This window comes from Dendrobates tinctorius, unplaced genomic scaffold, assembly GCF_039654945.1.
Source record: "Dendrobates tinctorius isolate UK_male_01 unplaced genomic scaffold, ASM3965494v1 ptg000107l, whole genome shotgun sequence".
Lineage (NCBI taxonomy): Eukaryota > Metazoa > Chordata > Amphibia > Anura > Dendrobatidae > Dendrobates > Dendrobates tinctorius.
This window is the reverse complement of record NW_027361775.1, coordinates 12,198,724-12,214,260: the sequence shown is the minus strand read 5'-3', so window position 1 is coordinate 12,214,260 and position 15,537 is coordinate 12,198,724. Positions and strand designations below refer to the sequence as shown.

General features: G+C 38.8%; 1 protein-coding gene across 3 annotated transcripts in view; it reads right to left on the bottom strand.

Moving 5' to 3' along the window:
• The window catches only part of CSMD1 (CUB and Sushi multiple domains 1), a 2,734,739-nt gene that overhangs the window by 2,176,040 nt on the left and 543,162 nt on the right, over positions 1-15,537 (bottom strand). For all 3 annotated transcript variants that reach the window (XM_073589180.1, XM_073589181.1, XM_073589182.1), the window contains exon 2: positions 12,448-12,664. In XM_073589180.1, the coding sequence (XP_073445281.1) occupies positions 12,448-12,664 (217 nt within the window). The remainder of the gene's footprint in view (positions 1-12,447; positions 12,665-15,537) is intronic.

Here is a 15,537-nt window from a genome sequence, read left to right as displayed (position 1 = left end):
TCAGACGGAGTGCACTAACCAGTCCCTGGAACAGATCCTCAGGTGTCTAACCTCTGCTAGACAGAATGACTGGTGCGATGCACTGCCATTGGCTGAATTTGCCTTCTATAGTCGGGTGAGTCAATCCACGGGTATGACTCCTTTTTTGATCAATTATGGGTTCAGTCATCATTTTGGTGAGTTTTCTCGTCTGGACTCGGGGTGTTCCGGGGCTGAGGGCTCTGTTCAGCGATTACAGAATACGTGGGCAGAAGTTCAGCGGAGTATATCTAGGTCTCAGGGCAAGTATAAGTTTTTTGCAGACAGGAAACGAACAGTAGAGCCCACGTTTCAGGTTGGAGACAAGGTTTGGCTCTCCATTTGAAACATTAAGTTGAAGGTTCCTTCAGCCAAGTTGGGGCCCAAATTCATTGTCCCATACAAGATTGTGGAAAAAATCAATCCAGTGGTGTATAGGCTGTGCCTTCCACGATCCCTAACGTCTTCCACAAATCTCTACTGAAACCTTTTGAAGCAGTCCGGGGAGACTCCGAGTCTGCTGCTTCTCCTGTTTTGGTCGAGGGGCAGCTGGAGTACGAGGTTGGTCATATCGTAGATTAAAGATTGGTACGGCGGTCGGTACAGTACCTGGTTCATTGGAAGGTGTATGGACCGGAAGACAGGTCCTGGGTACCGGCCCGGTTGATGCATGCTGATCACCTCGTGCGGGCTTTCCATGCTAAGTACCTGGGCAAGCCTAGGGGTCCAGAGGCCCCCCGTTGAGAGGGGGGTACTGTCATGATCTCAGTGCGGGTTTAACTCGCACACGTGGGGTTAATGTCTGGAACCAGTGCTGATGACTGGCATTTCTGGGGTTAAAGGTTGTGATCCCTGTGCAGGCTTACCTGCACACCTGGGGCTATGATTGTGGCCTCTCCCTGGTTCTGGGAGAGGCTTCTTATAGCCTCAGGATGCTCCCATCCCTGTCAGTTATACTCTTGCCCTTGGCATAGTGTGGTGACCCCTGAGTGTGTTTTTGCTGTGTTCTGGTTGCTTGATAATCTGTGTATGACTCAGTCTGTTCTCTGGATATTGCTTTGGATTCTGCTTGGTACCTTCTATGTCTGTTTGGTTTTGACTGCTGCTTGGCCCTGACTATCCGCTCTGTCTCATCCTTGGTACGTTACGGCTATCTCTGTGTATGAACCCCATTTTGCCTGACTCTGAGTAATTCTGTATAGTGTCTTTCCATCTCACTAAGCAGGACGCTAAGCCCCACCCTCTTGAAGTCACATGACCGTAGGTCCCGTGTCTGCTTGCTAAACTTCAGCATCCACAGGTCCTGTGCATCGGTACTTTCTGGCTGTACCTGACCCTGGTACCCCTACAGTGCAGGTGAGTCCCTGCTCAGTGGAGGCTGCATGCCGGCGCTGACAGGATCCTGACACTCAGGACACGCGCACTGGCTCAGTGAGCAAGTACAGTGCAGTGTTCCTGACATTAATCAGAAGAAGCGCTTGGGATAGCCGCAGACAAGAAGAGGTTTGTAGAGCTCTAGTCCAGTGGTCATAGACTTCCAATGTAGCCGCTGGTCCTGAAAATCTTGCTTCGCTCTACTCTGAATGATACACTAGAAAACCTGACATTTATGCTGTCTCTTTGGATACTGTTTTCCTTAAATTAGTCAGTAGATTTACATTTATTATTTTCTAGATTACAGAACATTTTATTTTTTTTTTAAATCTTTCTGTATGTCTCTTTTAGGGTTTTCTTAACTTATCTCCAAGGATTTAGCACTGTTAGTAGATTGTACTTTTAAATACTGCAAGCACATTAATACAACTAAGTTTATAAAAAAACTTAATGGCAAACAATCTCTTATGAATTATCGTAGTCTAATCTTTGCTATGACTCACAATACACTAATGGTCATTTGAATTTGAATTTTTCATTTAGTTTCAATATATAATTTTTCTGGACCTTAGAGCTGGGTAGAGCAATCCAGTTTTCTATATAATTATCAAGTATAGCAGATAAATGCACTACATGGAAAATAACATGAAAACATCATTAATCTTTCAGATTTGCTTCGCTTTCATGTCCCATGATGACTGATTGATTTTTCATTATTATCTTGTGCCTACATGACTCTGACGTTAATGTTAAATGCAACGTTTTGTTCTTTTTTCAGTGTATAATTTTAATGCTCTGACTATGACATTCATATGACATTAATATTACATATGATTGAATTAGGCTTATATAAGTACCATTGTCCATTTTAATGCATTTTACACAATTATTGTGTCCTTAGGCTTGCTGCATTACATTTTTTGTGTGGTCATTGGACCTTGAAGAAAGTTGTTACCATCTGCCATTAAGATAGTATATTATATTCTGTGTTCCCTGCTTGAGTACATTATTCTTCAACATGGAACTATTCTTAGTTGTAATGCTTTTTTCATCCTCACGATATTCAACAATAAGATTTTGACCTGAAAAGGAAACAGTCAGGTCTCATTGTGAATTTGCATAAAAAAATGTCATTCTCGTTGAGCGCTGCCAGTGAATAGTAGATCTGAGACATCATGAAATAATGCAGGTATTTATTCACTCGACAAGTTTCGGAGCCGATCTGGCCCCTTCATCAGGTTTCAGTTGTTTTACAAAAAAAATTGACACTTATAAAAGGTCATGACTGACATCCTGTTCACTATGTACCTGATGAAGCAGACCAGCTCTGAAACACTTTGAATTATTACCTGCTATAATCCACATTTTAGCTCTCTTCTTCACATGCAGTGCTCACAGAGACCGGGATTTTTTCTAAAGCTGGAGTCACACATAGCAACTCACCAGCGATCCTGACAACGATATCAATGTGTCAGGATCGCTGGTGAATCGCTATGTGATCGCTGGTGAGCTGTCAAACAGACAGCTTCACCAGCGATCAACCCAGCGCCGCTGTGCATGTTAGTAACCAGCGCGCTGATGCAGGAAGCTGTTAACTAACGTACACATCGGGTATCCAAGGGACTTACATCCCTAGATACCCGATGTGTACGTTAGTTACCAGCTCCCTGCATCAGCACGCTGGTAACTAACGTACACATCGGGTATCTGAGGGACGCCCGTCCCTTGGATACCCGATGTGTACATTAGTTACCAGCAGATCGCTGGTCTCCCGCCTGTCACACGTAGCGATGCGTGGTGGCCAGCGGGAGACCAGTGACCAAAAAAAGTCTTGGCCTTTCCTGCAGCGATCAGCGATACCGCGAGGGGGGCTGGTTGCTGATCGCTGTCACACACAGCGATCTCGCTGGTGAGATCACTGGTGTGTCACAAAAATTGTGACTCAGCAGCGATCTCGCTAGCGAGATCGCTATGTGTGACAGGGCCTTAAAATCTCACCAATATCTGTCAGTTGTGTTTGCCCTGTCCACCTGTCTTATCTTTGTCATGCCACTTGTCAGGCTGAAGCAAGTGCTAAAGCAATGTTCACATGTCCGATTGAACAGATATAGCAGCAATCCGTTTGCAAAAAGTTGTGCAGACACAATATTTTTGCCATTTTTAAAATACTGATTTTAGCTAGATTAATTTTTTTAATATTAATATATGGAAAACAGATCAGATAAATAGCCATCCGTTAGGATGCATTTTTGCTTACCAGATTTGTTTCAAATGATAGAATATGAACAGCTATCTAGCGGATTCATTTTCCGTAGACTTCAATGTTAAAAAAATGGGTTCAGCTGACAAAAAAGTTATGTCTGCACATTTTTTTGCCACTGGATTGATGTTGAATCCCTCTCCATAATCTTTGAAAATTCTTGGAGAACAGGAGAAGTCCCAGAAGACTGGAGAAGAGCAAATGTTGTTCCTATCTTCAAAAAGGGGAAGAAGGTGGACCCAGGCAACTGTAGGCTGATGAGTCTGACATCTATACAAGGAAAGATCGTTGAACAAATTATTAGAAAACATGTATGTAAGTACCTGGATAAGAATGAAGTGATTAAACAGAGTCAGCATGGGTTTGTAACTAATAAGTCATGTCAGACTAACTTAATTTCCTTCTATGACGGAATCACTGTTTGGGTGAATTAGGGAAATGCTGTAGATATAGTATATCTTGACTTCAGCAAAGCAATTGACAAAGTATCACACTCAATCCTTATTGAAAAAATGACTAGGTATGGAATGGACAAGGCAACTGTTAGGTGGATTCATAACTGGCTTAGTGATCGGACCCCAAGAGTGGTCGTAAATGGCTGCACATCCTGTTGGAAGAATGTCTCAAGTGGGGTACCACAGGGCTCTGTCCTGGGCCCTGTATTGTTCAACATCTTTATCAATGATTTAGATGAAGGAATTGAGGGTAAACTGATTAAATTTGCTGATGACACAAAGCTAGGAGGGATAGCTAATACTAGAGAAGAGAGAGAGGATTCAAAAAGATATAAATAAACTGGAGCAATGGGCAGCAAGTAACAGAATGGTTTTTAACAGGGAAAAATGCAAAGTACTACATCTGGGCAATAAAAATGAAAAAAGCATATACAGAATGGGAGGAATAGGACTAAGCAACAGCACATGTGAAAAAGACTTGGGTATACTAATAGATTACAGACTGAATATGAGTCAACAGTGTGATGCAGCAGCAAAAAAGGCAAATGCAATTCTAGGATGTATTAACAGAAGCATAGAGCCGTGCGCTGCATGTAAAATGCGCTAATGTGAAACCAGCCAAACAGAAGCATAAAGTCTAGATCACGTGAATTCATTATTTCCCTCTACTCCTCTTTGGTCAGACCTCATCTGGAATACTGTGTCCAGTTTTTGGCGCCACATTTTAAAAAAGACATCAACAAACTGGAGCAAGTTCAGAAAAGAGCGACCAGAGTGGTGAACGGTCTGCAAACCCTGTCTTATGAGGAAAGGTTGCAGGATTTGGGAATGTTTAGCTTGCAAAATAGAAAACTGAGAGGAGACTTAATAGGTGTCTACAAATATCTCAAGGGCTGTCACATTGTAGAAGGATCATCTTTATTCTCATTTGCACAAGGAAAGACTAGAAGAAATGTGATGAAACTGAATGGGAGGAGACACAGATTAGATATTAGAAAAAACTTTTTGACAGTTAGAGTGATCAATGAGTGGAACAGGCTGCCACGAGAAGTGGTGAGTTCTACTTCAATGGAAGTCTTCAAACAGAGGCTGGACAGATATCTGTCTGAGATGATTTAGCGAATCCTGCTTTGAGCAGGGGGTTGGACCAGATGGCCCAGGAGGTCCCTTCCAACTCTACGATTCTATGGTTCTATGAATCTATGATTCTATGAATCCATTCTAATGGATGACTACTAAACATGTGAACATAACCTAGTACTGTAAGTTCTTGAACTTTTAGTACTGCCAGGATGATGATAAAGCGGTATATAAAATTTGGGACTATTCCCCGACATATAAGACTGGTGCGTGCTAATTTGCACCAAGACATCTTTAACTTGTGGTGGATGGAATCAGCTAAGCCATGCTTACCTACAGGTTTTGTGTGAAAAGATAGGTACACTTTAAACATGAGTTGAGTGCAAAGAATGCTGCATTTAAGATGAAAAAAACATGCACAAAGGATCAATACTGTACAATTCCATTCAGAAGTTTTTGAACTAATAATGCACATAATAGTTGAGAAAAAAATGGCACAGGCACAATAATTAAAGCTGTCTCTAAGTGTTGTGATGTAAATGCTGTGCTTCCCAAAATACCCACAAGCTTACATTTCAAAACGACATTGAAATTGAACTATCCCAAGATTACTTTCCTCCTCATGAGAAATATTGTTTGTAAGATGATGGACAATAGACGATATAGTTTCAATATGTTGTTATTAACCTTTATATTTCATATACAGTATAAACTGTTTCTAAAACATCTTTATTAGTACATTTACCATCAGAAAGAAAATCTGCTTGGTAATGGCAGCGGGAAGCACATGGAGTTATCAGTAACAAGTCCTGTATAAAAAAACAATGATTCTCAATGACTTTCTCTGAGACTAAAACTAATCTTGTACTATTTCATACAGGTGGCTTTTATAGATTTGTACATAATCCTCTCCTTTGCTTGAGATCCGTATTTTTCCTGCAAGGGTATGAACTCTGTTTTCCCTCAAGGAGCTACACTTTACCAAGAGATAATACACAGAAAAAAAAACATTTGTAAATTTGTGTGTTTATCAGTCGCAACAATAACAGTAGAATATAAAACTCTCAGCAAATAAAAATTTCATAGCTTTTATTCGTTATTTAAACATGACAAATGACGATAATGCCAATATAGGAATGCATATAAAATATTCTATTAAAAGAGATTTGGCACTTATAATAGACAATTTTAAAGAGATTCAATTGTATACTTAAGCTCAGGCAGCACAACTAACTCCTATATGAGTAGAGCAAGAGTGTGCAGTCCAGTTGAGCTGACCACTTGATCGACAAACTTCAGAACATTTAGGCACCTTTCACATCAATGTCCCCACTATGTGTGTTGACAGTTTTCACATGTACACTTACACATGCACACCCATTATAATCTATGGGGCTGTGCGAATGTCCATGTGACCTACACATGGACATGTCCATTTTTGTTATTCATGTGCCATGCATGTGACACGTACCGGAATAGAATGCAGACTAAAAATGACAGATGTTAGGTGTTAGATGTGCAAAGATGGAGAATAGATAGATGTCCATGAGATACATACTGTAATTAATGCTGTGTGCGTGTAGTTTACTATACATGTATTTAGCAAAAAAATAGATTAATTAATTAATAAATAGATACATTTTTAATAATCAGCAAAGGCTAAGCAGACAGCTCTGAGCTGATATTAGCTGTCTGCTTTCTCTTATCTGGTTTGTAAAAATAGGGGGATCCCATGCCATTTTTATGTGTTTGCAATCCAATTTGAATATTTCCCAGAGCAGCATTGCAAGCCTTAAAAGTCTCCTCTCCTTGGTATGTTAGGCTTAAAATGTGACTCTCCGCAAGATCTCACACATTGCACTGATGACTGGCAGTACCCTAACCCAGGGTTTCCCAACTCCAGTCCTCAAAGCCCACCAACAGGTCATGTTTTCAGGATTTCCTTACTATTGCCCAGGTGATAATTCCATCACCTGTACAATACAAGGCAAATCCTGAAAACATGACCTGTTGATGGGCTTTGAGGACTGGTGTTAGGGAACCCTGCCCTAACTCATAGTGACTTCAAATTGAGATTTGAGTTTTGGCTTTTATACTAAGTCATGTGGGAAGGCACATTAGAGGTCTGATATTGACTTTTAGGAACGTGACTTCCAATAAGTGGCATTAGAGTTCTAGTCCTCTTCATCTCTGAAGAGACAATGTGCATATTTCCCAGAGAGGCATTGCAAGGCTTAAAAGTCTCGTCAGTTTGGCATGTGAGACTTGACATGTTGGTCTCAGCAAGAAGACATGTTACCCCATGGATCACAATATATTTAAAAGTCTATCCATTCTTAAGAAAGGTGGGAATTTTTAATTAGAGATAATTTGCAAAGCTGCTTGTTTTTACAAACACTTTGCAATTCTACTCATTTACAAAGTTGAGTCAACACCTTAAAGATCTTTACAAAAATGTAATAGTTTGATTAAAAAAAGAACAGGAATACAGTAACAAGGAAAATGATCAAGAACAAAGCAGGAAAAAAAACTTGCAGGAGAGGATTTTTGTTCTTAGTGAAACAATGAACCTGCATCTATTATAGACCTTGAAGTTACATTTAAGGAACCTGGACCTATTCCAACAGCTATTTTCCATGAATCTCATATTGAAGCTTTCTGAAAATTGCCTGCACTGTCATGTATGATTATGCATCTGGTTGGAATCCATCCAGATTCATCACATGCCACAATTCCGGCAACGTGTCTGCAATCCTTGAATGCTTTTATTACAGACATAACTAGTTTAATGCTCTTTTACTTACATAGATTTTTTATTTCATTATGTAAATGTCAGACATTCAGCATAATTTATTAATATATTATGATCCAAAGCATGATATCACAATGAACAAGAAATGCAACTGAATGCAGCCTGGTTACAGTAATACTTTGTGCCAGTTACAAATATTGTGATTGTGTGTGCACAGGCTGTATCTGCACACCAGTACTTAGGGTTAGTTAGTTAGTTAGTTAATTGGTAGCAGGCAGGTTTCTCAAACCACAGTGGTGTGAAAAAATATTCACTCCATTGCCTATTTATACCCATTTTGTTGTTACATTGCAACCTGTGTTTATGTATTTTTGTAATCCGATTTGTGTGTGATGAACCAACACTAGCTAGATTAAGTTGGTGAAGTGACAAAAATATATGCATAAATTAAATTTATGGAATCAAATAACGAAAAATTGACATGTTTATATGTATTCAACGCTTTTGCTAAAATTTCTGGTGCAAGTAAGTCAAATCCATAGTGAAAGGATGTTCACCTGTCTGTAACCGAAGTGGCACATGGTTTGTCAGTATATACTGCTTCCAGGAGGAATAAAGTTCAATTCCTCCCGGCAGTGAGGCTCTCAGTGAATGTGCTGCACAGTGTTAGGATACTATTAACCAGCGAATAAACCACATATCTGCAGATTAATAGCATTATTTCACATGATAGGCTTCTGTTCATTGGTTGATTATTTTCTCTCTATGCAGAATACTGAAAAGAAAGCTGTCAATCAGTAGCAGGTGGATGAGACACCTTACAGCTAACACAAATGCAGGACTCCAAATAGGCAACGTTTCAATGATGTTGCAATTAATTAGAGGTAACTTTAGTCAAAATTTAGTATGGCTGTGCTAGCCATGACAGCATGAGAAAAAAACAGCACTTGCATGAAAAGTTTGGCTATTATCATAGGAAATACTACAACTGCCAACAACTACAGTCAGAAGTTGTAGCATTTCCTTTGTTGCCAACCAAGCTGAACTTTCATTTGTTGCCTGGAGATATACTTTGAATGAGGATTAGCCACTTTGTGATGAAAGGGAACTATAAAAATACCCTTTGTTTCAAAGGGGCTCAGCTGTGTTCAACATAGTTCAACATAGCAAATTATTAAGCGATAACATAATTTTCAGTTCAGTAGTATACATACAGTACAAACCATACCACATTCATGTTTAAGTGTATTTTTATAGATTTTTTTATTTACTTATACAATAAAGAAAATAATCCTTCATATCATTAATAAACAGGTTTAATATTTTTTTTGCATTTGTGTACATAAGTGAAATGGAAATATAGTTAACTATAGTAATCAAGAAATATTCACTAAATGTTTGGGTCCTAGAAATACATTCAAATCCAAAACATGATTTAAAACCTGATGAAATCAGTAAGGCTACATTCCACAATGAGTTTTGGTGAATTTTTCACTCTGCGTATTTTTTAAAAACTGCAAGTGACCTAATTTATTAATGGGTATAGAAAATCTGCTACATCAAAAGCTTACCAAAAGCTCACTGTGGGAGCGTAACCTTAGGCCATGTTTAACATGTCAAGCAAAGTGGATATGATTTGGGAAAACCCATGTCCACCGTCAGTGTAAAGACTCTTTCGAATTGTGCATTTTTGTTTTTCACTAAATAGGCTTCCAAGTTTAGAATTTCAGTGTTTCTAAACTAAAAACAAGCTTTAAAAATGGCACTCTAAACATACATCAAAAATGCATATAAAGCATCTAAAAATACATCAAAAACTCAATAATCAGGACTAATTGCTCTTGCGCATTTTTTGCACAGACACCTGCAGAAAAAACATTGCAGAAAAAGCAAAGCACGGCGTTCTTGCACATGGTAATATGGCCTAAGAGTAGTAGATTCACATACATCAAAATTACTACAGGAAATTTTCACAAAAATTGTACCAGAACCTTCAAGATATCCACAGCAGCAAATAAATAGCAAATCATGTTAATTTTGGTGCAGCTTTACAGATATACAACTATGGTTTGAGGGGGAAAAATGGTATACTTAACTCCCTGGAAGTGATATCCTAGTTTTTGGCTACTCTCTATACAAACTGCATTTGCATTGATATATTTTCTTATGATGTTAAAATCAAGCAATCCAGATGACATTGTTCAGGATTGACCATGCTATTTATTCTCAATGCTTTTTGAAGTTGGACCAACTTCCTCACCACGAGAACCACAGTATTGGATAAAAAATAGCGAACATGAGGAAAAAATTCCAAAACCCAACAACCCAACGTCAAGGGACCCCAGATATTGTGAGTCCCTAACACTAAATCTAAACGGCGAACATGAGGAAAAAATTCCAAAATTCAAAAAAACACATCATTTGTAAGGTAACCCACCAAACCCTATGCATCACACTTATCAGTGTGACTTACGTCTTATGCAAGCCTTATTAGTGTGCATTTTTTCCACTAGGCAGCCAGACCTTGATGGGTTACTGGCTGTCTTCATCAGTGGAATGCATCCTGCCAGTGCATCAGTCAGGGTTTGGTGAGTTACCTTACAAATGATGTGTTTTTTTGGATAAAAAATAACATTGACAGACTTAAATAGTGTACAATTTAAAAAAGTACATTTGAATAAATGCTTGCTTGATGTCAATAAAGTTGGAGAAATGTTCTTCTAATTTGTGCCTTTTTTAACTGTAAACTATTTAAGTCTATCTACTTTATTTTTTATTTAATACTGAGTTTCTCCTGATGAAGAAGTTGATCCAACTTTAAAATGTGTTGAGAATAAGCCGCATGGTCAATTCTGTACAACATCTTCTGGATTTCTTGATTTTAACATCAACAGTGCAGACTGCTACTTTTATCCTCTTAACATTTGTTTTAGATAATGGGATCTCCCAACTTGAAGGTACTGTAGCAGCTGTTAAATCTTGAATCTTCAGTTGTGGGTTTAACAACTCCAAAGGGTGAGCAGTTCTAATATCCCTCACCTAATCAAATTTGTTTAGCAGATAAGACCCTATTGCACTTGGTGTCCCACTGTATCTCCTGTAATGACATCTTGACATATGACATGTATTTGCTGTATGAGTGGTGGTGGCACTCACATGGAACAAAACATTATCCGTGGGATATGGATCATTCATACACTAGCGCTTCACCAAGCAAAAGGTATTGATGGATTCTGTCCTGATTTTTTTTCCACAGGGTGTTATACATTAATGGGGTTCTCCAGAAATAAAAAAATAAATAAATAGATGTAGGAAATGTAAGTATACAAAGATTACTAAATACATTTAATTAGCAAATTGCAATCATTTTGTCTAGAGAGGTAACCACTATAGAATTATTATGGCCGCTACCTTGTTATTTTGCCAGAAGCCTGTCCTATAATATTAGGACAGATGCTTGTGAGCATTTGCAGTAGGATGCTCCTTTTCTGTAACATGCAGATACTTATGTTACTATTCAGAAGGACAGGGTACACAGAAGTTGTCTTACCTCAGCACCTGCGTAGCGCCTCTAGTATTAGTAAAGTACATCATCCTACATATGAAGGAAGGAGAGTGGATCATCCTACTGCACATGCGCACAGTCACTCACTTGCTCTAACATTTTAGGACAGGTTTCTCTCAGTGAAACAATGTGGTGAACATTTTAATTCCATAGTGATTACCTCCCTAAACAAAATGATTAGGATTTTCTAATTTAGGTGTATTTAGGAATTTATTTATACTTACTTTCCATTTGGTTATTTAGCTTTTTCTATTCTCTAAAAACTCCTTTAACCATTTTCTGACATCGAGCGTAATAGTACGCTCAGAATCCCTCACTTTGAGGTGGGCTCCGGCGTTTAGCCCACCTCTTTCCTGGCAAATGTCAGCTCATTTAAGCAGCTCACATATGCCTCTAACAGCCGCGAGTGGATTTGCGATTCACCCACGGCTGTTAAACCATTAAATGACACTGCCAAACTCTGACAGCGGCATTTAACTTGTGCTTTTGGCAAGCACACTGGAAATCCTGCCCATCTGTGACCCTGTCACGTGATTGCGTATCACCAATGGGTTGGCATGACAACTTGAGGTCTCATGTAGCCCTCTATGGTTGTCATAGCCAGATTGCTGTGAGCAATTCTGCTACATCCAGGCGATTTGATCATCAACTGCATGTAGCAGGCCCGATCAGATTATGGCAGCCTCTATTCCATTCAGGAGAGTGCTCTAGAGACCTATTTTCCCAGATACAGTGCTCCATTCCTAGGGTTATTGGGGGTCCCAATGATAAATAATGTATGCCCTATCCCTCAGATAAAGAATAACTTTTTTTTTTTGGAATAAACTATTTGTTTCCAAATGTTACTAAATTTGTCACCGCTATCCAATTGTTTCCACTCCATAAGTAGAAAATATTACACAGAGAAGACCATTGAAGATTTTTATTGAAACTGAAGTCCTACCTGACTTTCAAATTCCCTTGTTGAGGCTGTCCATCAAAAACTGATAAAATATCAAAATCTTCCTCCAGTGCAAATATTTGAAATGATAATTGTATTCTGTTTCTTTCCCCAGTGATAATTATCCATGTACAGTTCGCATAGTTTGGATATCCATGTGGAAACCCAGGACTTTCTATTGTACCATTAGGACCTTGTACTACTCCTCCACAATTTTGCCCTGTGAAAAAAACATGAAAAAATGAATATGACACAAAAATAACAGCAATAGAAACAATATTAAATCATAACATCATGAAAGGAAACTTATGTATTAGCCATTAGTAAGGCTATGCACATGGATCATATGACATTCATTATATACCGCACCTATCCTTTATTTAGCTGCTTTACTCTGAATATTGAACTTATTATTTAATCAGTTATGAAATCCAAGTAAAATGACAATACATTTGAATGTCCTAGCATTTATGACATGGGTCAGTGGTGGTTTAAGATTGTCTCCAAAGGTTCTGTTGGCACCTTTCTTGGATGCAAAAACTTATGATTGTGGGGAGATGCATGTAACATATTTTAATTTATCAGTTTGTTGAAGGTGACATCACATAATTTAATAGCAGCTCAATTATGTATGCATAGTGTAACTTGAATACCTAGGTTTGTATGATACATAACTAGGTGAACCACTTAAAACTGAACTACGATATTGCAATCAGAAGCATAACTGCTTTTACTCTAGAGGCAACCAAAATATTAGTGATTTTCAGGATTCTCTTGCACATGCCAAAATGAAAACTAGATTCTTTATCCAGAATTTCACTGTGACCAAGGTATAGGCTGGACCGAAATGTCGGCCATTGAAGTTGAACGTTATTCCACTACTTCATACTTGTTATCTGTTGGATCAGTTGTTAGGCGTTGAGTTCCCACCACCGTACAGGAGGAATCTCAAGCCATGTCCTCTGCGGTCTCCCATTCTTCTGCAGCCGCAGAGGTTCCTGCGCAGCAGAGACGTCGGTCCCAGTGTCTTGCCCAGGCTAATGCTAGGTATCTGGTTGCTCTTCCAGACTCAACTATTGTACCATGCATGAGTCAGCTTTGAGCAGACGCTCCTGGGACTAAGTCCTGATTTTCTCCTACTGAGTATGCCCGTGGGGCGACCTCTCATTGGAAGTCGGAGATTACATGCTCAGGTCCTATTGCTGCTCCGATTGGACCACCATGTGCTAATATAGAAAAAGATTAGACCATGTGGAGTGAGTATTGTATGCATGTATGAATGTCTCTGGTGAATGACTCATTATGAAACCCCTACCCTTGGTACGCATGTGTTGTGCAACCTAGCCTGTTAAGCACCCAGGCTTAGGTGTAGGTAGAGGCAGAGTCAGAGACTGGCATCAGTATCCACCAGTGGCTCTACACGCCACGGTGCACTTGCTCGACACTCCACCATAGTCAGCATTTATAGTGGCGTCCACAGGTGCGATGCCATGCACTCAGAAGGTCTAGAGAGCTTCTGACCCTGTGTCCTTGGGGCAGAGTTCTGTGACTGCATTCTGTGCGCTCCCTTGCCAAGCTCTGTGAGTTTAAACAGACTCTGGCATTTATGTTCCATGGTAGTGTGGCTCTGTGATGTAACAGCCGCTCCTGTACACACCGGGTGATGATTAACCTGTGTGTGGTCTTCCATACCCCCATATAGCATCTGCCATTACCAAGCAGCAGTTTGTCACCTCTGCACGGTGGACCCTGGGCTGCGAACGCACCCTATTATCATCTTTTGTATTTGGTGCATTCTGCCAACCCTAAAATCAGTATTTAATATATGGATCATGGATTATCTATTCTTTACTTTTTTTATATAAATGATATAATCTGCTAAATGAACTTTTTGTATGTAATCAAGTACCATGATTGCATGAAGACCTGGTAGTTTCAGCACCAAATTTAAGAACAATTGAAATTTTACAGTTTGACAGCCAATGGTCACCACGACGTTTTCCACTCACAAAGTGAACATTTCTGATTAAGATTAGCCCCTAGGATTTGCAGCAATTGCTTTAACTTCTATTGTTGGAGTTATGCCTGGCTGTATAGCCAAAGCTAAAAGAAATAATGCTTGAAAATTCACAAAATAATAACCAGAACGGTTATTCTGGAAACACAATGAAGCATGCATAGCGTGAAATGGCTGTTGCCTATCTAAGTGTCAAGCGTGAGGCTTAAGCTACCTGAATAAAGAAGTAGTTTTTTTTCCATTAATAAAATGTTGAGTGCCTCATAATCTTTTCCACTACTTTAACCAGAATGACAAAAAATATGTATTTTGATTGGGAAAAACCATTATTAACTTTAGTTTATTTGTACGATAACCAAAGATTTGCTTATTTTTCAGCTTAATGTTACACACAAATTCATGAACCATCGAATGGTGAGTTGTAATGCAACACTTTATTAATACATAAAACATTTTAATCAATCTAAAATATTTAGAGAAAAACACATAGATTGGGATACAGAAACATCACCAAAGATGACCAATTACAGATGTCCAAATAGACAAGTTTCCAGAGAAACATTTTGTCATGGATTAAATTGGTATAAATTTAACAAAAACAAAGAACAGTAACTTGTATAACTGTAATGGGAATTGTACTTTAAGCAAACTTTGCATAAATCAATAGTACAAATGAGTATAAGAAACTTTGTAATGTATCTCATTAGAGAGATTTCCTTGATTCTCCACTTCTAAGACACTTCATACTGTTCTTCACCCCTGCCTCCTGCTTTATCCATCCACCCTGAAAAATAAAGCTAAATTCTATGTTGTAGATCAAGATAAAATGTCAGTTCTCTGTGTTGTCATGTGAGACAGCCCATTTTACTCAATGAAGATGGGAGGGAGAGCAAAAGTGAGAAAACAGACAGAGGGAGAGAAAGAAAGCTAGTGCAGGACTTTCTAACAAGTATTTTTTTTTACAACAATGCTAAATTCATATCTATACCGGTCTCTACTGGTGTATATTTTCCTCCATGCTATTACTGCTTGCCTGCATGTGTTAAAAACTAATTGAGCACCAGAAATAATACTCT